Below are 27951 nucleotides of genomic sequence, written 5' to 3' on the forward strand. Positions count from 1 at the left end.
ATGAGGGGAGGGTTGAAGCATCCATGTTGATGAACTGATGAACCCACCAAGGAGATGTAGGTGTACTGGGAGCTCTGAGACACCAATTTATCATGTCTAATTATGATCTCAGAACACAGTTCCTACACAGGTCTGGAATCAAATATTGACCATTTCCAGACCTGGAAATTAATGGAAAAAAAAAACAACAAAAAAAACATTGACCTATGCCAAATTCTTACCAGAAGAGTTCAGACTTGTATTCAGTATTCGTTTTAGAAGACAGATGATTGACACAGATCTACGTTGCTGCGTTTTTTGTAATTGATTAATTCTATTTTATGTTTGACAGAGGTCATAACGCAGATCATGCTACACACGCACATTTTTGACAGAACCCACAAATCAACAAAAGAATTTGCACCTGGAAAAATGTGGAATTTTGAAATGGAAAATGTATAGGAACCCTGCCAGAGGTAGCACCATCCCCTGCAATTATCAACCCTGCAATTATCAAAACAGCTAACTCCAGCCCTAACCCTAGCTCCAAGCCTAACACTAACCCTAGCTCCAGCCCAAACCCTGGCTCCAGCCTTAACCCTAGCTCCAACCCTAACCCTAGCTCTAGTCCTAACCCTAGCCCTAACCCTTACTACCGAATTGTGATTAGACTTCAGAATTCTTTTTTCTCTTTCTGCGGGCAAACCGATGACGGTATGGTCTATCCCAAAGGTCTGCTGTCATACTTTCTGGTGCCCTGTGAATCGGGGGACGGGCTCATTGTAATGCATGATACGTGATACCATTTGATACTGTTCCTCATTCCATTCCATGCATTACAATGAGCCCGTCCTCTGATTTCTACCTCCACCAGCCTCCCCTGCCACAGATGTATGAATAGGGAACTCATAATCATGAATGAATATAGGGTTAACACAAAGCCACAACAACAGCTTCATCAGTGGGTAAGGATAAGTCTTTATTGGTGCTTGGGGACAGCCAGACCATATTCCCCAACATCCTGGTTGGAAGGATCAGATGACATCACTGGTGCAAATGGGTAGTGATGCACTCATAGTTCATAACAGAACAGGAAGTTGTTTATTATTATCCACATCTAGGAGGAGAAAAGGCTGTGTACATTTGACCCGCAATGCCGTAAAGTAGCATACCATCACTGCTGTGAGGTTGGGCTACCAATGCCCAATGAATTGTAGTACGCTTACACAGAAACATAGAAAATAGCACTGTCAAAAAGTTGCTAAGCCTTTGCAAACAATTCCCATAAATAAAAAGCTTCTCTGCCCACAAACAGGTGGGGGTGTGAGAAGTATGCCATTGGGAGGTGGAGTTCAGATTCTTCCAGGGAATAGTGCAAAGTTTGTGTTTATTTCAGGTTTTGTCAAATTCCCCAAAATATAAGGACAAGACTACAGCCCCCACAATGCACCTGGAGATTTGTACAGTCTAAGTGGAGGGTGCTGACAGTGAACAGGCTCATGGGGAATGTAGTAAAGATGGTCTGTTGAAATACAAGGGAGATAAGTGAGGACTCCACTCCTCCTGAAAAATTGTTGCGAGAAATGCTGAAAAGAAATATAAGAGTAGTAATAATAACAACAACAACAACAACAACAACACAACAACAACAACAACAACAATAATGATAATACTAGCAATCATAATTGTAATAGTAACAAGAATAAAAAATTACATAGAATTCCTATGTGTAATCAACAAAGACCTTTAAATCCAGAACTGGTATTGATAGACCCTCCATCCTTAGGTGAGTTGGTAGTGAACGATTCAATTCTGTAGTTTTACAGAATCGTACTGCCAAAATGGGACAACTCCGAAAAAATCTCCCAGACACCTGAGAAATTACCAATGATTCCAATCAATTTATATATATAATTATATATAAATAATTATATATAATTATATATTAAAGTTATGTATATTACATATATAGTCACATGTTCAAGCATATATCAAATACACACATATATCTAGTGAGAGAATATTTTAATATTCAATAGTACATCTGTATGGTACAGTAGCATTGGGGTGCATTGTTTCATTGGGTAAAGTTTAAGGAGAGGTAAAGACATAATTCTGTGTGTTAGTCTGTGTACGATTCCTTTTACGATACAATACGCGAAAAATAACAAATAAAAACAAATAAAGGGTATAGGCAGTTCCGTACTGTGTTGGGGTGTGTGTGTGTGTGTGTGTGTGTGTGTGTGTGTGTGTGTGTGTGTGTGTGTGTGTGTGTGTGTGTGTGTGTGTGTGTGTGTGTGTGTGTGTGTGTGTGTGGGGTGGAGGGACATGATGAGCACCATATAGTCCATAGTAGTAATAATCAAACTCATGTGTTCTGTGTCAGCATGCTCAGAGTCCCCAGACAGGCATGCTAACCACGGCCAACTTCACCTGGACGATACATTCCAAACCAGATTCGATTGGTTCACGATCCAAAATGGATTGGATGAAATGGAGAGAGAGACGAATATCTAGGATAGGGTTTGACATGTGCTGATGCAGTCCAAAGGTCCAGTTTTTATTGAATGTGTGGCTTGTCATGTTTGGTCGTGTGTATGCATGTATGTGTGTGTGTGTGTGTGTGTGTGTGTGTGTGTGTGTGTGTGTGTGTGTGTGTGTGTGTGTGTGTGTGTGTGAAACATATCCATATGGCAACAAATTCTCTGCATATTTAAGTGTTGTAGTAACTATTTACTGTAGTGTCTTCGTTTTTCTTTCTCTCTCTCTCTCTTTCTCTCTCTCTCTCTCAATATTAAATTCAAGAAAGTAATCAAAGAGATGATAGCAAATTAAGTGCCCACAACCAAATTTAAACGAGAACATTTTAGTTTCTTCTTCTTCTTTTTATGTCCACGATCATGACAAAAACACTCCCCCACCATCTTAAACCTGGATTCAACCGTTATACATTCTTCATTTCCACCACTTCCCTTCCATCTCAGCTTCTAAGATCAAAATATATCACCGTTTTTAGAACATCCCCGTAAAGCCCCGATCTCTCTATCAAATCCCTGTGCCCCGCCCGCCCACATAGAAAATATACAAAAGATTATTTCCAAAATCTTATCTCCTGTCTGTCTTTGCAAATATAAAAATATACAGTTATCCTATGTCAAAATCTAATTGCTCTCTTTTCTCCTCCAACCCTCTTCTTCTTCAGCTCCTGGTGTCTGACCTCTAACCTCTGACCTCCTCGAAGTCTAGCTTAGTCTGCCTTGCTGCCCAGTTCAAAAATATACACGTTTTGTCATAGAAAAAATTACACATCTGTCCTCCCCTGGCTTGCCCCCTTGTCTTTAGCTTAACACTTGTAATATTCTCATCAACTGTGAACTGAACACCCTATTAGAACAGGTCTGTGATCTGAACAGCCTATTAGAACAGGTCTGTGATCTGAACAGCCTATTAGAACAGGTGTGTGATCTGAACAGCCTACTAGAGCAGGTCTGTGATCTGAACAGCCTATTGGAGCAGGTCTGTGATCTGAACAGCCTATTGGAGCAGGTCTGCATACGTCCTTCGACCTACCTGCAGAAGCATTCAATGACACCTGGTGTAAATACTCAATGACATCATCACTGTGTCGACACAAACTTTCTAACAGCAAGTGAACACAGCATGGAACAGACACGACCGCGACACCACCATTCTTTAACAACATGAACCCACAACCTGACCGCTTATGCCAGGTGTCAAACGACGCTTACGCCATGCCTGCGTAGGCCTTATGTGAACCACCTCAATTTAAGTGCTAACCATGTTGGGTTGCCCTCTACCCACCTCCTCCCCCACTTCCTCCCCCACCCCCCCCCTCCTCCTCCTCCTCCTCCTCACAAGTCTCCATGACGACTCTCGTGTTTGTTGAGGACGTTCCGGCAGCGACCCAGCTCCTTGCGCATGTCGGCCACTTCCTGTCTCAGGGCAGCGTTCTCCCGCTCCAGGAAGGCAGCGCGGACCGTGATCTGGTTCTCCTTCAAACGCCGGGCGTCGCGCGAGCGCTTGGCCGCCTCGTTGTTCTTGTAGCGCCGGCTCCAGTACTTGTTGTCCTGCAGGGGGCGCCGTGTTGTGTGTGTGGGGGGGAGGGGGGGGACATTAAAAATAGACAGCAAGACAACAATCAAAGCCAGAGAAAGACTTGAATGTAGTTGCACTTGAAAACATTGTATGTTCTCTGGGTTTAAGGATTCTAAACAGAGAAGTTCATTGTCAGCCGTAGTGGGATGCTGTGTCTAGTGAGGTGCTCGTGTACTCCTCCCCTGTTGCATATGCTCCCAGCTAACCGACAGTGCTACTTGTTGTCTTTCGTGTCATATCGATGGAACGGGAAGAACGTGGAACATGGACGTATGGCGTTAGCTTGTTGGATGGCTCAACACTAGTGGCCTATTGTAGCAATGTGCTCATCTAATACGCTACTTACATCCTGCTTCGAATCATTATTACATACACAACGTGTTAGATTGGAAAAAACGTATTATACTACAAAGACATAGACACCTATTTGTTGAAGTGCAGAAGTGATTGACACACATCATAATAGTTTTAAAAAAGACAAAATGGTTTACAAAAGAAACATGCTCTCGCATCTCAGGTGCGAACTACAGGGACAGCAAGTAATTATGCCAAATGTAGTACCTTCTGCTCGTCCGGCACCAACATCTTGCGGGCCTTCTTGATCATGGGCTGGGGTTTGAGCTCCTCGTCTGAGAAGCGGTGCCTTCTGGGATCGAAGGCCTCCTGGCCTGGGACGCTGGACAGCGCCAGGTCAGCCGGGTCAGGGTCAAAGTTCACCATCACATCTGTGCTATTGGTGGCTGGAGGCCCGGGGGGGCCGGAAGGGCCGGGGGGGCAGGAGGAGGACAATGACGACGGGTCCGGAGGCACCGCCTGGCCGTCTGTGGAGAACCCAACAACAACAACAAACGGGTTGGTCATGTGATCCACACGGTGGTCGGGGCTAACGCACGCAGCCCAGGACACGGTAAAGAGGTTTACGGTATAGCATGTGACATCACATAACGTGTTTTTTTCGGGGCCGTGCGGCGGCCGGCAGTGACACTAGTTCACCAGCAGGGGGCATCAGAGGCTACCACAGTCAGGACTCAGCTGGCAGGGGAAGCCGTCCCAAAGCCCAACAGAATAACAACCATTTTGGGCAAAAAGCTGAAGCTGATCAGAGACAGGGTCGTCTGGGAGACTCACCACTGATGCTCAGCCTTGGGTCCTCCATGCAGCTCCTCCCTGGCACGCCTATCTATCTATCTATTACCCCAATTACCCTCCAACACATATTACTGTTCCTAGTAACAACTATAGCACGCGTTGCTTTGATCCCATTCCTCATTCCGTCCCGTGCATTACAATGAGCCCGTCCTCCGATTTCTACTTCCACCAGCCTCCCCTGATCCGCATTCAATCACATCTAACTTCAACCAATGAAATGAACTCGGGTTGCAGTTCATCGTTGAATGTCCCTGTGGAGTCATGTGAGCGACTGCACGTTCACTGCAGCTTTACGTCAGGATAATCTCCTCACCAGCTGCTCCTCAACACACTGACCCTCCTCTGCATTCAGAAACGAGGTATTACATCGGCACAATTTGATTGGCGTTCATGTTTTAACTCATTCAGTGCCAAAGGTGAATAAAGTCACCCAAATTGTCAACATTCTAGAGTGCCAAGGGTGACTTTATTCACCAAAAATTTATAAATTATGATGGTTCATTTTGTAACCAAATCAAAGTGTTGTTGCTAGGTAAATACCACGTAAAACACTTGGCACTCTAGGTGGTGAGTGTTCCGGAATTCGGCAGTTAGTGAGTTAAATTGTTTCAAATTTTTATTTACATTACTATATTATCTGAGGGGGCAATATGTTTATGCTCTGACTGTCGAAAACACTTAAAGGAAATACACTGTTGAGAGAGAATGTGATATATCAAATGCATTCCCCTCCCTCTATAGCCACCACAAAAATGGTTCCTTACAATGTCACCTGTCCTCTCCTCTATAAAATCCACAACATCCTTCCTTCCCAAAGGTATCTGTAGGGTACATACTACCCCTCACCACATTCTTTCTCTCTGCTCCCTCCTTCAGAAAACACAGCTGTCTAAAGTGCACCCCCTGCCCCCCGCCACAAACACACACACACACACACACACACACACACACACACACGTGTATAAACAAAAACAGACACATTCCAAATGAAAGCCCCCCAGATTATTTTGTTTCACAGTGCTCACGTCAACATGCCATTCTGACGTTGGAATCTTCTGCCATGTGATGTCACAGTGATAGGGGGAGATGGTGGACGGTGGTGGTGATATCTCTGCAGAGCAACTTTCTCTCTCTCTCTCTGCTAGTCTCTATGCACTGGTATGCCAGTGATCTTCAAAGCTGTCTGTCTCTGTCTCTCTGTCTATCTGTCTGTCTGTCTCTCTGTCTCTCTGTCTCTCACTCTCTTTCGCTCTCTCTCTCTCTCCCCCCCTCTCTCTCTCTCGCTCCACTGCTCTCTGCAGCAGCACGTGACAAGGCGCCTGCACATGGCCCAAGCGTGTGAGGGAGGGAGAGAGGGAGAGGGAAGGGAGGGGCGGAGGGAAAGACAAGGGGGTTGGAGGGAGGGAGGCAAGCAGAGAGAGAGAGAGAGGGAGAGGGAGAGGGAGAGTGGGAGTGGGAGAGAGAGAGGTTTCAAACATGCAAGGAGAACACTCATCTTTCATGTCTCTCTCTCTCTCTCTCTACTGTACAGCAAAGTCAGTGTGCTCATTAACTCTTTCATCTCTATATTTTTGACAAATACAGTAGTTGAGCATTCCTGTCTTAAAATTCCAATGATTGATTCCGATGTTTTGTTCATCTCTCTACAGCAATGGCATCCTTCTACACACTGTAACTCTGTGTCTCTCAGTCAGGAGGTTAACCAGTCTTCAGGCACGTTCTCTTATGTTCATTTCAGTCAAATCCAGTGTCTAAATAAGAACAGCCGGTTGGCTTTCAGACAGAACTGGTTGTTGGAAGGCACACACACACACACACACACTCATGGCACCCTCCTCTACACACACACAAAAACACACGCACGCGCACACCCACACGCACACAAACACACACACGCACCCACACACCTACACCCACCCTCCACCCCACCCCCCCAGACTCACTGTGTAAACACTCTGGCCCTCCCGCCATGCCTTGCGACGGCTGCTGCGGCTGCTGTTGCACCTCCAGGCCCAGCAGCGAGGAAGAGGAGGAGGAGGAGGAAGAAGAAGAAGAAGAGGAGGACGAGGACGAGGACGAGGAAGAGCAGGGCGGCGGGGAGGAGGGCGGGCACTGGGAGCTCTGGGAGGGCACCGCCGACTGGGAGCTCTGGGAGGGGATCTTGGCGCGGGCGCTGGAGGCATTGGGGTGCATACCCATGCCGTTCTCCATCAGGAACTCCTCCAGGTCCATGTATTGCAGCTGGAAGAGGCCTCCGTCGCAGGGCAGCGTCCGCTCCCACAGCAGGGGGCCCAGGAAGGCGGACTGGGACGAGGGCCGCAGGGGGGCGCCACCGCCACCGCCGCCTCCACCAACACCAGCACCAACACCAGCACCGCCACTGCCACCGTTACCCTGACCACCCGGGACTCCTCCACCACTGCCCTGGGAGTCCTCGTCAAAGTCCTGGGGTTTGTCTTGGAGAGGAGGAGGAGGGGGGGGGGAGAGAGAAGGGTTATTGAGTGCAAAGATCCGGCATCATGTTCATCACAGATGTCGTCCCAGCGTCCCGTGACTATCTGCCCCCCAGAGCCTTGCGCCACAGCCGGCCTCCCGGAGGCTACTGGAGGTAGAGATCAGAGGACGGGGCTCTTTGTAATGCGTAATGAGGAATGGTATCAAACGTGCGTGCTCATTCTGTTCCTCATTTCGCTCTGTGCATTACAATAAGCCCGTCCTCCGATTTCTACCTTCACCAGCCTCCACTGGCATCAACCAGCCACCATTACATGGCTGTGTAGGCAGCAGCAGTCTAGGAAGAGACAGACACACACACACACACATCCATCCATCCACCCACACAACCAACCACCACTGCACAAGGGGGGTACAGAGAGAGATCCCCTACCCACCCACCCACCCACCCACCCACCCACCCACCCACACAGGCTGGCTGCTTCACAAGCACCAGGAGGGGGGGGTGAGATGCTAAGCTAACAAGCTAACATCACGAGCGAAGGTGGAAGTCTTTGTCTGGTGTTTCATCCCTCCACCGCCTCCGCTGGCCGAGGGAGGGGGAGAGGAGGGGAAGCCAGTCCCCCGAAATGTGCATGAGGGAGCTAAAACTCTTTTTAAATGGGGAATACTTTTAGTGTTGCACTGCTGACTGGAGCAGAAGGAGGGGAGATCCCAGAGAGGAGGAGGAGCAAGTGTTGTCACCAGGCCTTCAGCTGGTCACAGAGGAGGAGAGGAGGAGGGGAGGGGAGAGGGGTGAGGAGAGGAGAGGAGAGGAGAGGAGAGGAGAGGAGAGGAGAAGAGGGGAGAGGAGAGAGGAGAGGAGAGGAGAGGAGAGGAGAGGAGAGGAGAGGAGAGGAGAGGAGAGGAGAGGAGAGGAGAGGAGAGGAGAGATGCAAATTAGCAGACAGGAGGTTGAAGAGAGGGATGACAGAAAAAACAAGAGGAGAGGAAAGAGAGGAGATGCAAAGGAGAAGAAAGAGAGTGTGAGGGGAGAAGACTGGGAAGAGAGGAGAGAGATGAGAGAGAAAAAAGAGAATTTTAAATAAGAGGAACGAGGGATGACAGAGGAGGGGAGAGGGAAGAGGGGAAGATGAGAGTTGAGGAGAGAGGGAGAGACGAGATAAAATGAGGAAGACTGAGAAAGACTGAGAAAGAAGAGAGGAATAAATGGTGATGGGGAGATGTGAGAGAAGAGCAGGATGAGTGAAGGAGAAGATCGGTAGTTGTGTGAGAGGAATCAGGGGAGGCTGGTGGAGGTAGAAATCAGAGGACGGGCTCATGGTATCAAACATTCCGTTCCATGCATTACAATGAGCCCCGTCCTCTGATTTCTGCCTCCACCAGCCTCCCCTGGGAGTGAGATGTGCAAAAAGAGTGGGAGAGTGCGAGGGCGTCGAACAAATATCCTGTTCTGTGGGAAAGCATCGCAGCAGCCGCAGGCTACCCAAAGAGAAATGTGTCAACATTGGCTACGACCAACATTGGGTGCACAAAGAAACTTAAGATTTCATTTGATAGCCATACGCTTCATCATCACAAAACAAAACAATATTAAGCATTCCAGGGTAGTGTCAGGCCTTTGGAGCTCTGAACCCATGGAAGGGCTGTCAGCCCTGGTCACCATCATCACTCACACAAAGACCACGGTGGAAATCAGCCGTTACCCTCCACCGCCACCAGGGGGAGACATTTGGTGATCTTTGTTTGTCGACAGCAGCTGAGGTTGTGTGCGTGTGTGTGCGTGCGTGTGTGCGTGCGTGTGTGTGTGTGTGTGTGTGTGTGTGTGTGTAAGCGTGCATGCGTGGTGGAGAACAGTAGGGAGCACATCAACTATTTTAATATGCAAAAATAAACACACACACACATACCCAGCAATACCTTTAATTTCACAGCAGTCTTTCCCCCGCTGGTCGTCTTTGATGGGTAGCTGAAGGAGAGACTTTAGGCTGGCCATGGACTTCAAGTGTCCGCCGGTCGGGGCACTGCCCGCGGGGTTGCCAGTCCCGTACTGGGGGCTTGCTCCGGCCAGGAGGTCAGGCGGCAGAAGCTGTGTGAGCGGCCTAGACATGACTGGACGGCCGTTGATTCCCACGGTGAATCAGGCAAAAAATGGAATCCAATTAATCCACGAACGACTGACTGATTCACAACAGTGAAGTGACGCGGACAGCTCGCTAAGCACGACTCTACTGACTATGTGAACACCTTTTTAAAATATGAATTATGAAACCAAAATTGGTAGAGAGCAATCAATGGATTCCATCAATAGTGCTTGTCCGCTCAACTTTCCATGAAGAAAAAAAAAGTGGAAATGTTGTCCTAAAAGAAACCATGTCCACTGTCCAACATTTTCTATCTCTTCATCTTGAGAGTTGGCCCTTTAAGAGTAAATCTCTCTCTCTCTCTCTCTCTCTCTCTCTCTCTCTCTCTCTCTCTCTCTCTCTCTCTCTCTCTCTCTCTCTCTCTCTCTCTCTCTCTCTCTCTCTCTCTCTCTCTCTCTCTCTCTCTCTCAGATAAACAAACTTATTGACTTGCAGACCGATCTGTAAAAGCTATAACGCTCGTTTTTCGAAATAAAAAATCCCTTGCTTAGCTGATCCGCTTATCTGGAGATAACAATCATCACATTAGGTTGGTTTTCTTCCTGACTTGAACGAAAAATATTCCCCAAAAAATATAAACAAATTCAAATGACGGGTGTCCATGAACTGATCAACTTCAATAGTTACAAGAAAAAAAAGGATGAAAAAAATATAGGCTTCGTCCGAAAATATCCAATGATATGAAATGAGAACTAGGTTGATGACTCTTGTTTTTTCATTTTTCATTCCCCACTTTGTCGCTCTCTCTCTACTCTCTCCCTCCCTCGTTATTTTTGCCGTTCACCTTCGCTCCCGCTCTCTCTCTCCCCCTCTTTCTCTGCCTTTCAGTGCCCTGCCATCGCGGAAGCAGCGAGTCAGCTGGAACGAACACGGGCCGTGCTTGTGACATCACCTCTCACGGGGAATGGCGCTGGGGGGCGTGGCTCATCAATATTCATGAGCCACAGTTTTCCTACCGCCCCCCAAATCAGAATTGAACACCGCCCCTTCCGACTAAGACCAATGACAGCCAGATCATTCTGAAAGAGACCCGCCCATTAAACATTTCTTTCTGTCTTATTTTCAACGCCCCACTGAAGACACGTGGTTTTACACTGTCAGTCATAAGGCCAACCAACTGTAACCATGAAGTTAATGGTATGTGTGTGTGTGTGTGTGTGTGTGTGTGTGTGTGTGTGTTTTAGTCTGTTCTTTTTATTACATTTGAGCTTTTATTATTTACCATGCATTAGTCTCTACAGTCCTCCCTTGCTCTCTGCTTTCACTGTTTGAACGCCCATGGCTGTTACTCTTATGCTATATAAATAAAGTTTTATATGATTTTCATTTCATTTATTTAGAAATGAATGAAAATTTGATCTAATTGCATTTGAGTGTGTGTGTGTGTGTGTGTGTGTGTGTGTGTGTGTGTGTGTGAAATCCTACAGAACATTTAAAATAGGCCTACAAGGATGATTTGCAAGTTGTGATGTTCCTCACCCTCTCCATGGAGCAATTGCTGCCAAATTATGAACAGTTGTCATAATTTCTCTACAGTTTTAACATGGTTGAGAATGTAATTGCTAGATTTCACTCTGATGCAATAAGGAGCACCATGTTGTGAACATTAGGAAATGTATGTGAGCTTCCTAGCTGCAATCATATGGTTGAATAGTTATTCTGACATCAGAAGCACTTGAACGCGCTCAAGTTGTATTTATGACTTTACTAACATCACCAACCAAGTTTCCGAGGTGGGCTAGAAGGCACCACGAGGAAATAGGAGACACCGTGAGAAAATAGGAGACACCGTGAGATATAGGAGGCACTGTGAGATATATAGGAGGCACTGTGAGATATAGGAGGCACTGTGAGATATAGGAGAGCCTATTCGAAAAATGTATTCTGCTCATTGTGCTTCTGCACATACCGGCTCTACAACTGTCTGGACAGCATGCAGGCCTAAATCTAACAAAAGATAGCCTATTTGCCATGGCCTATATCCATGTGTGAAGTTCTGACTGAAAAGTTGCTTCTTAATTTAGATGGAGTGTAAATTGTTGGCCTAATCTATTAGCAGGATTTCACAACAAATGTGAGAAGATGAGGCAAATATAAACCATACTGTAAATGACCATTATTGTCTTATCAATATCAATATGAATACCTGTAATCCACATCTCTCTCCCTTCTACCAGAAAACCAATTCCTGCTCTCAAAGCGAGCACATGGCCCCAACACGCGCGAGTGCTGCCTACCAGAAGACTTGCTTTGTTGCGATTGGTTCAAAGTAGGTCAGTCTCTGTCCTTTGCTGAATACGATTGGACAAAACTAGGTCACTCGCTCCGCCCAGAGATTTCCCCATGCTAGGGCCGCGTGAGACACAGGCGAAGTAAAACAACAGGCAAGTCGGCCCAGAGATTTGGTGTGGATTAGTGTGTTGCTTCGCAAGATCCAGAGATCGTATGGACTTTGTGTTTACAAATTGAGATTGTGGGACAACACTTCGCTTTGTAACTACGTAGTCAAAAGAATGTCGCATTAAAGAAGATAGATGCTTCAACACATTTTGTGTAAACAAAACATTTTGCTGTCATCCTCCATGGCTGTGGTGCACGTTGCCCGTCTCTCGACATGTCTACGGATATTAATTAAGATGGAATGACGCCCAATCAGTTTTCAAAAATGGCCACATCAAGTTTAAAAGTAACTAAATCTTAACATAAAATGTGTAGGCGTAACCTCTTTGTGTAGTTCAGAATGGCTGTTATCTACTAGGAAAGACTCAAAGCCTCAAATGTACTACCTAATGTATGTATGTTGAGGACGCGCGCACACCATAAAGTCTACATACAATTTTTCCTTGTGCAATTACATTTTAGATATTTCAATGCTCTATATGTATCGAATAAAACGATGCACGAAATGAATACATCAAAGGCATTCGAACAGCTGGATAAAGGCAATGTTATTTTTAAAGAGCAACTGATTCTGAAAAACTATAGGGGGCCACAATTAAACATAAAACTATGAGAAATGTGCCTGGGAGTGAGCGCGCGCGCGCATACACACATACGGAACTACATGAGTTATCAAATAAGGGCCTAATGTGGCCATCTAGAGGCGACTTGACGATATTGCACTACCATTAATTTCCAAACCACTGGTGAGACTTACTGGATGCCGTTTGAAGAGAATATGCTGTAGGTTATATGATTCAAATGCATCTTAGTTTGGCAAATTGAGACCCAAACTACACACCCATTACCTGACTGTTGTGATTATACATACCTGAGAATACAGAAAACGTAAGAAATACAGGACATTCTGAAAACATTTTTGCAAATGCAACATAAGTGAATCTTCCACTATGGAAGAAAACTCATGACAGACGGTTGGGAGCCTGTTGACTCTAAACAACCCTACTCCCCCTCTGGGCATTTTCCCCTCAGTTTTTAATTGAGTGTGGCACTGAGCAGGGCATGTGCAAGCTCATGCGAGCGGTAAACATCTCCGTCGTGAAGGACCGTGCGGTGGGGTACCAGGTGCAGGGGACCAGGTGTGGAGAACATGCCAGTTTAGCCGTTGATTTAAATTATCAACCTATATGAAAGCAAATATGAACAGTCTAAACATTCGCAAACAATTAACTGATTTAAAATTAAATAACAGCAAATGGAAGACATGAAGACATTTTAGATTTTTATTTGATTTCTGAGGGTTTTAACAATTCACTATAGGCAAAGAAAAGGATAGTTATTTAGTAATAATATTTCATGTTTTAGTTACTGAAAGGAAAAAAAACACTGAGGGACAGGACCTAAGTAATGAACTATGTGTACGCTTGTGTTACAGAATTGGGCTCAACTGTGGCATAGGGTTGGTAAAAGGGGGAGGGAAAAATCACATCGATACATATACTCATCCCACTGTTTTACAACGATAGTCCCAAGGCCCAACTCACTCCCACCCACCCATACAATAGCAACAATGATAAAAGAAATGATACTTGGAGTAAAAAAACAGCAAATAATCAATATATAATAAAATATAATACGAATTGTACAGTACACTCCGGTTGTTCCCATTATCCATTCCTGACACTAAAAAATGTTTTCCTGGTTTGGCCCTGACCTTGTCTGTAGTTAATTGGCCCAGACAGTTTTTAGTTAAATATTTTGCTTTCTTAGATTCTGAGTAGTCATTTTGGGGCCAATTTTGTCTGGAAATATGTCCAAAACCCAACTAATATGATGACAGAAGACTTATATTTTAGAAAATTCACTTCAACTACACTATAATCCACTTTAGCATGCTGTTACAATGACAATGCAGCATAACAAAGTGACATGTCAGAAACATCTTCAGAGGGATTCTGTCACAATATTAGTTGAATTGGAGTGTCTGCAAGGTGTTTCGGACATATTTCCAGAATGAAATGGGGCCCAAACTATGACTACTCAGTATCTGAGGAAGCAACATATGTAACAAAACACCTGCCTTGGCTCATCAACTATAGCCAAGGTCAGGGCAAACCAGGAAAAACGTTACAGAAGTGGAAGACCCCTTTAACAATTTTATGTCCCATTATTTTTTCCACCCTTAAAATGACAGAATATTGTACAGGAAATAGTCTGTAACCCTCTGATCTATTCAAACCTGTTTTGCTAGTCAGTTTTGCACAATTTAACCAGTTGTTTGACAAGGTGTGTACGGTTACTCAATGTGATAAATCAACTCACAAAGTCAAGTTCAATAGCATGAGTGACTGGTTGAAATAGATTTCTTACAGGCCATTTTTAGCTTCAGGCCAAACATCTGTATCAAAAAAATCTCCACTGGGAACAAATAAACACACATAGTACAGAACAACAGACAAAGACTATACTGTTTAACTGTGAATAATGAGAAAACATAATTAAAAAAACATCAGTACTTTTGGTACCCCACTCCTACTAGTATGCATCCATAATTCCAGCGCAATCACAGCTAACAAAATAGGATACTGTGGTTGAATGCATTTTAAAAGACAGAGGTGCTACTAAAACAGTCACATGATCTAGAATACTCTTTCCCCTTTGGGGAAGCAAAGACAGAGATGGATGGTGCCTTTGATATGGGCCTTTATAAGTCCATGTTAACCTTCAAACACCTCTGCTGTAGTAAGGGTGTAGAGGGGCTATATGGTAGTTACACTAAGCCACCTCCCCACTTCTTTAAAAGTTGCTAGTTCTTTCTTGCTTCTTGGATAAAAAAAATTCTAGTCTAAAAAATATTTAGTGGCTGTATTCAGTCACAACTGTTGTTCTCTCTATCTGGCCATCATCTTCTTTCTTCTGGACAGCTTCTTGAGTAGGCGATTTCACCTTCAAGCCCCAGTTGCCACTCCCTCCTCCAGTTACACCTCTGCAAGAGACTCTGTGTCTCGCCAACAGAGTTCCGTTCCAGAAGCGAGAGCGACATTTGGGACACGAGAAAGAGCCCTGGGAAAGGTGATGCCCCCGATGGCGAAGGGCTGCCCGTAATGTCCGAGAGTGCTTCCCACAGACTGGGCACTTCAGACGGGCTTGGTGGCCTGTATTTCTTGGCGGGTGCCTTAAAGCAAAGTGGATTAAAAGAGAGGCCTGTCTGGAGAATGTAGTGCTGGGACAAATGGGGCATGGAAAACGTTTTACGGGGACTTCCATGGAAGACAACCCACTGATCCTCACTGCCCCTCCACGCCATGTTCTTACTCTTAACCCTCCACCTCTGATTCTCATGAGCTGGACAAGCAACTTCTTTCTATTCAGCTGCTGCTGCATTCTTCCTCTTTTCCTCCTCATCATTTTGAGTCTCTTGCGGTTTTCTTTACTCAAGGGAACCCCCACGAGTTGCCCCCCTCTCATTATGCTTTGATATTCAACTCTTCTTTTCTTCTTGTTTTTTCTCCCACCATGGGATTGGGGGCCATGGTGTTGGTAATTCTGGAAAGAGTGTTGATTGTGTTGACCGTGGGATGACATGTGGGAAGAGCCAGAGTGGATTATATTGGAGCCAGACAGATAAGTGGAATTTGAGCTGGAGGAATGGCCTGATTCATAGAAAAGTGGGGAGAATCCAGATGGTTGCTGACCATGGTGGTGTCCTCCATGTTGAACACTTCCAGAAGAGCCAGATCTCCCTGCACCAGCTGGCTGGTTTCCTTCCACAGAGCGAGCCAATCCGTGCTGTGATAACCTGTGCCTGGACAAACTGTTGGAATAGGCAAAGGCCTTTCCACAAACCTCACAGCAGAAAAGCTTTTCCTTTCCACCTCCCCCATGGACAGTTTGTTGATGGGCACTCAAGTGGAAGTGATGGCGGAAAGATTTCCAGCAAACTGTGCATGTGTAGAGCCTTTGAGAGGGCTGGGTAGACGAGCCGGACCCTTGAGACTTATCTTGACCATATGAATAATAGGATCCTGGGTTTGCTTGATCACCACCATGGCTGATTGCTCCTACATGTCCCTTAACATTTTTCCCTCCTGGAGTACCCTCTAATTCCCCCTTTCTGTGTAATCTTCCATGTCTCACCAGGCTCTGAGCATAACCAAACACTTTCCCACACAGGTTGCATTTGAAGTTCTTCTCTTTAGAATGCACAGTGGAATGTTTAGTAAGATGGAAATATTCCCGGAACGTTTTGCCACAAACGTCACATCTGTGTGGCTTTTCACCGGTATGAACACGGTCATGCCGACGCAAGGTCTCGCCTCGCCTGAAACCTTTACCACAGACGTTGCATACAAATGGTCGTTCTGCACCATCTGATCCTCCAGTACTTCTTCTTCGTCTTACTGTGGTTCCTGGTTCTCTCTTCTGCCGAGGCTTGCGCGGCTTTTTAGGTTTAGAATTTGCGTTTGGCTGCGTTGGATGAGTCAAAGGCATTGTAGAGCCACTAATGATTCCCTCATTCCCTCTGCTACCTGCTCTGTAAGTCTTGTCAATCTCTGACGTAGACGACGGACCACCTGGGGAGACTCCCATATTCCCAAAGCCAAGTCCTCCAAGCAATCCTCCAATGATATCTCTTCGCTCCTCTCCTCGGCCTTCGCCACTACTTATCTCACAGGATGCAGCTGCAGCTGCAGCTATAGCAGACATGGCACTGCTAGTGACCTCGTCCTCAGAGTCATCCAGTAAAGATGATAGAGGAAGATGAGGCTGCTGTTGATGGTGGTGGTGTTGCTGCTGCTGGCTTTGAGGGTGTGGGTGCAGAGTGGGGGCTAAGGGTGCCTTTCTAAGAGTCTGACTTGGCATCCCATTGCCACAGGAGGTCTCTCCAGAGTAACATTGGTTACCCGGTTGTCGTCGGTAGTCATCCACAGCGTAGGACGATTGATAGCGGTTCCTTGAATAATCAGAGCTATATTTCCCTTCACTTTTACTGTCAGCATTTGAACTTCCTCCTCTACCTTGTTGATATAGGCCATCACAAGACAATCCTGATCCATCTCCTCTGTAATCGCTACTGCCTCCTGCCACCATTACAGGTTTTCCACCACTTGAGCCATTATCACCAGCGCTTCTGGGCCGGGACCCCCTTGGAGGCTTGCCACAGGTGCCAGATGCTGCATGGTTGAGCAAGGATGTGCTCTCTCGAAAGCAGCGACCACAAGCAGGGCAGCGGAAAGGCTTTTCATCATGGATCTTCTCATGCCTGGTGAGGGACTCGCGACGATTGAAAGATCGCTGACAGACACCACATCCAAATGGACGAGCCGATGAATGGATAACACCATGCTGGAGGAGGTGCCCCCTTTTCTTGAATCCTTTGCCACATTCAGAGCAGAAAAAGGTCTTATCTGGGCTTGGGCAAGATGATGATGAACTTGGGTCTGACTGTTGACGGTGGGTGTTGGTAGTAGAGTGGGGTTGATGGTTGGAATTTGAAGGTGTGCCACTGCTTGCAGCAGCATCTTCAGAAGACAAACCATGACTACGGAGATGCCTACGAAGGCTTGACAGATGAGTGAAGGTTTTGCCACATTCCCCACAGTGGTAGATTGGTTCAGGTTCAGGCTGACTAGCAATGGAAGCCATAGGATTTAGGTTCTCAGGTTTGGATAGCTGTGAACCATTGGCTACCAGCACTGAGGCAGCAGATGACGAGGGAGCTGAGGAAGAGGAAACTGCGGAAACTGAGGATTGTGTTGAGGGAGAGAGGAGAGATGAATGATCACCACTAATACCGGTTATGCCAACACCTCCAGACCCTCCTACAAGGCTTGAGGTTGCATTTTGAGCGTGACCACTTGAGCTGCTGTGTGAGTTAACTACACTGCTACTGCTATGACTGCTGCTATCCGACTTTCTTTGAGGCAGGTAACCAGCCATTGCTTTCTTTCTCCTGCTGCCTCCACTTCCACCGGACCCAGATCCACTATCTCCTTTCCCCTCGTCTTTAGACAGTGATAAATGGAGCGGTAGAGGGAGTGGCAGGCCAGCCTCTTGTTGCATTAATGAAGCAAGCTGATTGGAGGAGAGAACTGGAATACCTTGGAAATCAAAGCCACCCAGAGGTGACGGCTGGGGTGCTGGATGAAGAGGATGGTGTGGGTGGGCATGGCTGTGAGGGTGGGATAAGGCATGGGGTGGCAGTTGCTGCTGCTGCTGTTGAGGCTGGGGAGCAGGGTGGCTATGACTGTGAGAGGAGTGAAGAGCTGGTGGTGGAGCAAGAGCTGAGTTTGAATCACTGGATCCTTGGCCCAAACCCAAGCCTAGATGGTTATGACTCCCCTGTTGAACCAGAAACTGCTCCAAACTACTGTTAGTCGGGACACCAGAGAGAAAGTACTGATTAGCAGCAAGCATGCAACTAAACTGCTGATGTAAGCTACGTGGATCAGACTGGGGCCCTACAAGTGGTTGCCCTAATGAGGCGACTGCACTGCTGCCAGAGGGGTTATTAGAGGCAGATGCAGAGGATGAGGGGGCGGGGGAGGAGGAGGGTCCAGGTGAGGGTTGGGGAACAGAGAGGCCCGGGTGTAACGGTGGTGGTGGGGGAGCAGATGTAACTACTCCTCCAATAACACCTGCACCCCCTCCACTGCCACTTCCCCCAAAGTCAAAACGTCCCATTCCTGAGTGCAACTGCTCCTGGGCTAATGCTGCCTCTGCAGGGTGAAACGGACGTAAGAACTGTGGGTATCCTGCAGAAGAGCTGCCACTGCCACTGCTGCTACTCATCTTGCTGGATTTTCGTGAACTATGTGAGGAGGACTGGGACTGGTGTGATATTGGTGGAGGTGGGGCGCTCATTTTGGCAAATATAGATGAGGAATCAGCAAATGCTTGCCGACTAGACCCTTGAAGAGACCCTAGACCAAGCCCAGACAGAAGCGCCCCGGAGGACTCCCCCGGCTGTTGGTTCTGTTGCTGGAGTTGTTGCTGGTGCTGAAGTTGGACTTGTTGTTGGTGTTGCAGTTGTCTCTCCAATCCCAGGCCTTTAAACTGGTGGGCTTGGTGTCCACTCAGCATCTCTAGAATGTCCATAGGGTATTTACTGAACTGGAACATCTCCCACACACAGATGGGAGGTTGTCCCGGGGCGACTTCCCCTGTTGTTATAATCCCACCTCTCCTACCTGATGAGTAGCAGCTGCTGTTTCTAGTAGTTCTAGAAACACTTCCTCCAGAAGGATTCCCACTTCTACTACAACTTCCCTGTTACTGTTCCCCTCTTACAGATACAAATGAATGCTTACTGCTACCACTCTCCATTCAAGGGGATCGAGCAATGGTTCTGGAGGGCACCTGGGCGTTCTTTTATACAATAAATACTGTTCCTATATTTGGAATATTCTAATGGTCTACGCACAAAGGTATATAGTTTGTAGTGTTTTGGGACTCCTTCCCTAGTTGTAGATCTGTTTTTGTAACTTGTCCAGGTGTGAAATAGAACTCCTTAAAAGGTGCAGATGTCAGCATCCGTCGCAGGGGTAGAGCAGGTAAAAACGTTGTTTCTCTTCTTTGTCTGCCGGTTGATCTCAACCTCTAGGAGTCTAAAGAAAAAGAAAAAACACACAGTGCCTTGGTCAAATAGAGTCTGATAGCACCAAGGCCGGAGATAATTTACCAAGTGCTATCATTTATTTTTTATTATTTTATTTGAATACAGCTCAAGCCTAGAAGACCATTAATGGTAACACAAACCTCTTCATTTTTCACAAATCCCAGGAACTGTCCTCATCATAACCACAGCGAAGCATAAGAGGCGGTGCAATCTGTAAATCAGAAAAAGAACAATATTATTTCACTGTCATGTTACAGATATTATAGATAATAAACGAATAATTACATGCTTGTTTCTTTGGGATTCAGTTATCACAAGTATCACTACATACAATTTAGTACCGGGTACATATCAATTGAGTTTGATTCTTTGAGTTTCACTGTGTTTCAAAACACCCATCCAGAGCTCTGCGCTAAGCCTTATCCCAACGCTCTTAAATTGAGAAATCTATGAGCACATAATGAAATTCAGTAGCACACATAATGCATCATGACTTTTACTGTTTTTATTGGCATTCCTAACACATACCCTAACCCAGGGGTAGGCAACTCCAATCCTAGAGAGCCAGTGGATGTGTACCCCACTATTGTTCTAGCCCAACACTAACACACATGACTACACCAATTGATTGCAATTTGTTTTCATCTAGTGTTCAATTAGTGTGTTTCAATGTTGGTGTTCAATAAACCACAAACGTAATCTATTGTTGGGCTGAAACAACTAGTATCAAATAGCCAACACAGCAGGTTGTACTCACTGTGGCATTGGGCCTATACTGTAATGTCCATACATATCCCCCGTTTTATAAATATAAATATCTATCTAAAGTAATTCATCATGAATTTCACACAAACCACAGTATTATATTGTTGTTTATAATTATACATTTGTTTGCATAACAGGTGAACAGCCCACATTAGAGGTAGGCTGCCTGTTGTCCCACCCTAGTCAACCAGCTGTCTGGTCCAGGCAGCAATTAGTGATGCCTGTCCCTTGACTATGACAGCAGTTAGAAAGGTCTGCCTCAAATGTTAGCTTATTTTCCTTGGGTGTGGCATTGTCATTAATTATGCGCGCAACGAGTCAACTAAAAACAGTCAAAGTTAAGTTAGTTAAAGGTAAACAGCTTCAATGACCATTTCTGACACTTTTTGGAGCAAATAAGTAGCCCAAGCTATGCATTCTTTTCTGTGCTCCTAGATTATACGTCACAATTCTAGGTGCAAATGTAAGCATAACACTCACACTATAGTGCCCTGCCATAATTTCCAAGTGAATACTTGGTAGGCTAAATAGCAGTGAAACAATGCTACCAAAAAAAATACCCTAACAGAGGGGAGGGTTTTTTGCAGGTTGAAACTTTCATTTATTCTAACTTCTAATAAAACCCTTGACTTTTCTGGAGTTAAATCGTTTCACATTGTATGACCAAAATGTTCAGCGACTCATTATCTGCCCCATAAATTAATAACACACTCCAAATGTCTAACGCCTATGATTTTCAATATTAAATAACACTAATATATGAGAGCAATATATAATATGTGAACAAATGTTGCATTTGGTCGTTATAATGAGGTTGGAAGCAACATGAGAAATTGCTGTGGGGTATCTGTTGGAGCTCAAGTCAACTACATATCCCACAATGCAATGCCCTGGACAGCGGGACCAGGCTGAGGCTCCATCTTCTATCTAGTACATGGCATCAGACAGTGTCGCTACATTTGCCTTAGATTTTTAAAACAGTTCAATGACCTCTAAAGAATTTGTGAACTGTTTTAGCCACCCAGCTGAGCAGAACATTTCAGAAGTTTGTTTTTACGTTTCATTGTTGATGCTAGCTTGTTAGCCTTGACCATTTACATAACATAGCTGGTTAGCTAACTAGCTGCAGTGTTCTACTTTTATTTGTATTTTCTTTAAGGATGTATTATTGCATATATTGTTGAGTAGATAGTGGGGCAAAAGTCAGCAACCACATTGAAATGATGTATTAGCTAGGATTTGTGCATGTTGTTGTTGTTGATGTGGTCTCCATTGGTTAAGCTAGCTAGCCGGCCAAGTTTTATCAATGGGCAAAGGCTTTTGAAATGTTTTACCCATTTCCAAAATGTTTTTCAGTTGTAAGCAAGCTATTTATTTTCTGTATACTTTTGAAAGTATTACTTTTTGATCAGATGTTTTGCACAACTTCTCATCCACGACAAACTGTCCTTGTAAGCCGCAACATTTAGAAAACAATCACAATACAGGCTCTGTAAAACACACAATCCATCCAATTGTAGGAAAGAAAAAAACAACATGTTTAAAAATGATGCATCCAGGCGGGCAATCAGTTTAGTGCGGGTTACCATGCACACAGAAGTGATGTGGGTAACCAATCACACAGCCCATATGGCCACACATTTAGATTGAGTCATTATCAGACGATTAAAGTTGGATTAAATCCAATTTGCTTCTCTGTTAGTCTGCTATCATTAATTTTACTCCCCCCTCATATACATCCACAGACTGACATTTCAGACGGCAGACACGGCCTTCGGGGAGTTTTTCAAAAGTGATTGCTTTTATTGTGTTTCAATAAACTTTCTAGCATGCCTGTGACATCATTAATAACATATTTATCGGTCATTGTCGTCCAACAACTGCAAACTCATTAAAAGATGATTGGCCAACCTCAAAATGCTAGCTGGTAAACTGTAAACTGCCACTGAGTTCGACGTGACGGTTAGCCAGCTAGCATTTTGTGGTTGCTGGCCAATCATCTTTCAATGATTTTGCAGTTGTTGGGCAACAACGACTGATAAATATTTCATGAACTTGTTGTTGCATTCAGAGACAACTTGTGCCATGTGTGCTAAACATTCCTCTTCTCATGACAATGGTCTTACAAACAAAAATACAAAAACGCATGACATAACTACATCGCCTATTCTTTGATAATAAAAAACAACATTGTTTGATCATTACATCACTCTGTATTATGCACATTAGGTATACAGAGCGGAGGCTTTCACCAAAGCAGCACGAAATGTCCAGTAAGAAAATATATTTATCTCGTCTCTCATGAGATCTCATGATCTGCTGTGCCTTATAAATTTGTATTTCTGACACTCCATAACTCTGTGTGGATAGTTGTTTAAAAGCCTAATTTAGTTGTTGCCTTCCAGGCAGCATGTATAACACTGACTTACAAACATCCACACAAAATTAAGGAGTGTCTATACATATGACCGCAGATCATGAGATCTCATGAGATAAATAAAATATATTTTCTTACTGGACATGTTGTGCTGCTTTGGTGAAAGCCAAATGATAATGGTGCATAATATAATATCCTTGTATTGCCACAACTTGCAGGGTCCGAAATAAACACCGGCCAAACACTAAATACGGATTGGTCTACATTTTCCTTGTGACAGGTAAATCTCACAGTGATCCCCTGCCACTTGTGAATGGCAGTGTGTTGAGACATCATCACAAGCTTAATCATTTTAGTCCCTCGGTTTTCAAAGATTGGACAGATTGTTCAGTCTATAGTGAATCATTTATCAGCAGATAACAGATGTTTTCATGTAGGCCTCTGGCTTTCACTTTAGCAGACGAAAACTACTGGAGAATAGCTTTGCAATAGTGGCGATATGACTAGGGTCTAGGATCTTTGGCTGAGGTCTGGTAAATAGCTGAATATATAATATCATATATGATGCGTCACTATAGGCTATTAGGTTGCTATTAGAAGGAGAGGGCTGAATGAATATCAAACATTGCGTTATAAAAAACATTATGTAGGCTAATGAGCCGTCTCGGTTTTTGCAGGTCGCACTTTTACAATTCTTTTTTCTTTTTTTTAAAAAATTTGCACCGCAAATTCAAATGGTCGCACTATGGAACCCTGCACCACAGGCATTCTACAAAGTTCATTGAAACACAAAAAGGTAATCACAGCGAAAATGTAAGGTAGACAAAAATAGGCTGTTTTACATTGAGGCAGATTGTTGGAATGCTTCGTTGTCCCCTCCGAGGGGCGTGGCTGCTTCTACCATGTCATCTCCATGAATGTCTTCTACACAAGTATGCCCGCATCATATTAGGCTTGTATCGGTAACGAAATGTTGAAAAATGTGTATCCGTGTTGTTTCCCATCTGCAGGAGGCATAATGTAGCAGGTAATGTAATCTAAGCTTAGATTAGTGCGAAACAACACATTTTTCACACTCACTGATCCTTGATAACTTCAACTCGTCTGGCAGGTTTGTTAGTTTGGTACACATTTCACAAGCCAAAATACTAAGTAAGTTCAGGGGTCGACCTGTGACGAGGTGAACTAAAACGCAATTGAGAACGGGCTGGTGTGGCAAAGAGCCTTCAACATTGGAATTTGTTTCAGACAGACGCACCTAAAACACAGACATGCAGTAGGCACGGCAATAAGACAAAACATGGACGGCGGTGATGAAATACTCAAATTTCTATTGTCACCTGTAGCAAAAATAAATCTAATAAAAAAAAAAGGGGGAATAGGGATGCAGGGTAGATGATTTGGAAGAGAGCATAACAATATCAGTGAAACAACAACCCCTATTGACTGATACTGACACTACCCTCAGGGCATCATTCCTGGCTAAATCATCATCATCAATCATGCAGTAAAACATGTGTCCTTTATACAGGGGAGGCTGGTGGAGGTAGATCAGGGGAGGCTGGTGGAGGTGGAAATATGGGCTCATCGTAATTAATGGAAAGTAATGGTACCATTCCACATTCCATTTCTCTTGATTCTATTCCCTATTCCATGCTTTACAATGAGCCCGTCCTCCGATTTCTACCTCCACCAGCGTCCCCTGCTTTATAACTACACTATTTCTAGGCTATATAAGGAATGTGGTTATGAATAATGAGTTTTATTTAAATATATATCTATTATTTGTATCTGCCGGTATCGGATTGAAAGATATTCATGACTACACAGACGCTATCCGGATTGGCCAAATGTTTTGTGGCTGTATGTAAATGATAGAATTTTTTTGGATAGCAAAAGTGGTATTTTCCTCAATTAATTCAGCGTTTCAGCTGTATTTTTTGCACATTTTGACATGAATAAACACAAGTCGGTTTTGATAATGCAATCCAGCACCACCTTGTTCAAAAATCCTGGGGAGAACCCTGAGATGACTAACCACCTGCAAGGCTTTCGCAAACTCACTTCTTACATCCCAATTCAGGCACTGGCTGCCCCCATCCAGAGAAACCTCCACCAAAAGGCTTGCAAGACACAATCACAAACTCACAGTCCCCCGTGCACACACAGAAAGCTATATAGGGATTTGTAGTGACACATTTGTGTATCGTATGTCTGTGCCTTTTTATCCATGTGCTTTGGATATGTCTTTTATGCATTTCATTGTTGTAAATGCCCATGTATTTCACTAATGTATCTTGCTACTGCCTGTCGATAGTGGGGCTTGGTGTTCGAACTATCGTCAAAAGTGCGTCAAGTCAAACTGCTTTGTTTCGAAACATGGCTCCAGAGTTCTCCCCAAAGAATGGAAGTGAGGTGCAGCGCCACCTTGTCACAAATGAAGCTGATATTTAGGAATGATATAGTAACTATCTTTGATCGCTGTTGTTAAAAGTGAAAGAGTTGTGTGTGTCAGTTAATTGAGCATTTTAGTTTATTATGACATGACAACGCAATCCACCTTGTTCAAAAATCCTGGCTTTATTGCCTCTCTTTATATCAAGAAATTACGTTTATTTGAGTTTGGCACAGCTACAGAACCTAGGACCTCAGGTGGGAGGGAGAGGGGAATCTTTGGAGTTGTAGGAATAGACTCAAATGGGCAATTTGGAACATCAGGATTGAACAGGGCATTCAATAAGAGCTATCTTGATTCAGAGATCGTTTTAAAACATGATTGGTTGCCAATGTGTCTACTATTGACTCAAGAACAACAGATCCACTGGATTACAGGGTAAAATTATGCTTTCATTTCCTTCCCTGTGCGTAGCTATTCTTGTCTGAAGCCCACCCTGTATTCATAATTGGGGGCACAGGTGTGTCACCCACTATGCCCCCCACCTAAGTCAGGAAATTCAATATCAAGGCCAAACATGCCATAGCCTAAATGTTGAGAGCAAAGTTGTTACAGACGCCTGTAACAAACAGTATTTTGCTGCTGGAAAATATCACTATCAAATATAAATATCAAATACCAAAAATTAAAAGGTTAATTTAGGATGAAAATTAGAATGTTCCTAGCCCACATCTTGTGATTCCTGAGGAAATGACAATTAAGGTATGCATGGTTGTCCTTTAATGAGTCAATCAATGTAAGGTCATACATTAGCCTATTTCATATGACATACATATAGCTTTATTACATTTAGGCTGAAATTCTCTTACATGAAGACAAAAGTGCTGTCTTATCAATACATAAATTGGGATTCCCAGAATCACAATATGGTCACAAAAGAGCTTGTGAGCTAAATTGATGCTGTATTTATAGCCTATCACAACATTGCATTTTCAATGATGCAGGCATCATAATCAACTATAAATCTACCAACATAAAAGCCTATTGCTGCATATGATGGGTAGCTAATAGGCCTAGTTCAAATTATTGTACATAAAGAGATCTGCAGCAGATTCTCACTATAAAATTAAACTTCCTGCTTATCTGCATGTGATCTTGTAAAGAGATATATATAGAGAGATTTTTTTATTTGTATAATTTAGCTAGCTACAGTTATTCTTACATTACGTTTACATTAAGTAACATCTTACCCACAGGTTTGGTGAACTGTCTATCGACCAAAGGCTATTGAGCACAGCCTGCTTGATTGTAGATCGAAACGGGAGAAGGGAGTGGGTCGACTTCCATTCATCTTCAGGTTGACTCGCTGACTTTTAAAAACAAAAAATTGCAGGTGGTGGTGGCAAAACTCCAAATAAGCAGCGCGGCATTCTTTGTTATTAGCTACCTTGATTACACATGCGGCAACGAGAGATTATATATAAAAATAGAGGGGAGTGGAAGCCAGAAATAATTCACTCCGAATGGAAGTGTCTTTCTGCTTAATGGTAGCTAATAAATAAAAATGTCTTATGACGACGACGTTCGGGAATATAACTAGGTAGCCTCTATGCTAACCCAGCTAGCTAGCGAGCTAACAGTTCGGTGGATTTGGCTGTTTTACCTCATAAGATCGCCGGACGAAAATAGAAAAAGATTGAGAATAATAAACAAAAGGGCGCGGAGAAATAGAAACAGACTGTAACGGCCTCCTATTTCATGTTAGCAAGCCATTTTTCTTCATCCAGGGAAAAATACTTTTAAAGGCCTGCCTCTCCATCGGCCCGGGAGGGCTGTTTTCGACTCGTTAACAAAAACTATTTCCGTTGGGTTGGCCAGCAATCACAGATATGTCCCTTTTTTAAGCAGTAGATTTAATGTTTGAATCGTGTGTTCTTCGAACTAACCGAAAAGAGCCTTTTCTTGAGTTTTTATCGTATTTTCTTTATTTTTCATCGGCCAAATATTTTCCGCCCCGTGTCAATTTTAGGTGTCCCCGACGGCAGCTATGTTCGCCTTAAAATGGTAGTTTCCTGTCTTTATTGTACTTCCGGCAAGAGTCACAGTTTAAAAAGTCCGACCTGCTCCACTATATCAAAGACCGTATATATATGACAAGATTCTCATGTGGGCTCATTTTCAATAGGAATCGTTATCCACCAACATCGAAGGGTAGGCTAATGAATATTGATTGCATTCATGAGCGGGAGCTAGTGAGTGAGCACCATGGCGAGAGCAATAGGCATGAATGTTGACAAGCACAACTCTGATATAAAGTTGTTTGTTGTCAAAGCGAGCGACATGACATACTTGCTAACTCATACCAGTACCTTCTTAACAACCTAGGCATCGTTAAAGTGGATGTAGCGTAGCTAAACCCAACGTTATTAATGAACAAAATGTATTTTTGTTGACCAAATGCGACATATCATTGACTTACATTGTTTTTGTTTGGACCACTGTCCAGTCCAAAAACACATGGCTTTGTCTGCATATCGTCAAATTTCAGTCTGGA

At 44.2% G+C, this 27951-nt stretch overlaps 2 protein-coding genes and 1 long non-coding RNA gene across 4 annotated transcripts; 1 reads left to right on the forward strand and 2 right to left on the reverse strand.

The window, feature by feature from the left end:
- Positions 1-946: 946 nt before the first annotated feature.
- LOC310811807 lies at positions 947-2653 on the forward strand. The gene is made up of 2 exons (XR_014554485.1): positions 947-2232; positions 2304-2653. It is a non-coding gene; the product is annotated as an uncharacterized lncRNA (long non-coding RNA).
- Positions 2654-3851: 1198 nt separating this feature from the next.
- On the reverse strand, positions 3852-10646 carry dbpa (D site albumin promoter binding protein a; the record flags this gene model as incomplete). Its single annotated transcript, XM_083680257.1, has 4 exons — positions 9619-10646; positions 7188-7700; positions 4657-4916; positions 3852-4067 (listed from the first exon to the last, which is right to left on the reverse strand). Exons 1-4 carry the CDS (start codon positions 9806-9808, stop codon positions 3852-3854), a joined length of 1179 nt encoding a protein of 392 aa, XP_083536383.1. The 5' UTR covers positions 9809-10646.
- Positions 10647-13511: 2865 nt separating this feature from the next.
- znf865 (zinc finger protein 865) lies at positions 13512-27452 on the reverse strand. Of its 2 annotated transcripts, none has more exons than XM_083680147.1 (3): positions 26652-27452; positions 20001-20071; positions 13512-19849 (listed from the first exon to the last, which is right to left on the reverse strand). In XM_083680147.1, the coding sequence occupies exon 3, from the start codon at positions 19362-19364 to the stop codon at positions 15099-15101; it is 4266 nt and encodes a 1421-aa protein (XP_083536273.1). In that variant the 5' UTR covers positions 19365-19849; positions 20001-20071; positions 26652-27452; the 3' UTR covers positions 13512-15098. The 2 variants fall into 2 exon arrangements, with proteins under 2 accessions (XP_083536273.1, XP_083536272.1); XM_083680146.1 differs by having other exon boundaries at positions 26648-27452.
- Between the last annotated feature and the right edge of the window lie 499 nt (positions 27453-27951).

The sequence above is a fragment of the Argentina silus genome (genome assembly GCF_951799395.1).
Source record: "Argentina silus genome assembly, chromosome: 11".
Lineage (NCBI taxonomy): Eukaryota > Metazoa > Chordata > Actinopteri > Argentiniformes > Argentinidae > Argentina > Argentina silus.

What these genes read in the sequence shown, in the direction of transcription:
- znf865 (XM_083680147.1), bottom strand. Translation starts at nt 19,364, where the DNA reads ATGTTCCAGTTCAGTAAATACCCTATGGACATTCTAGAGATGCTGAGT.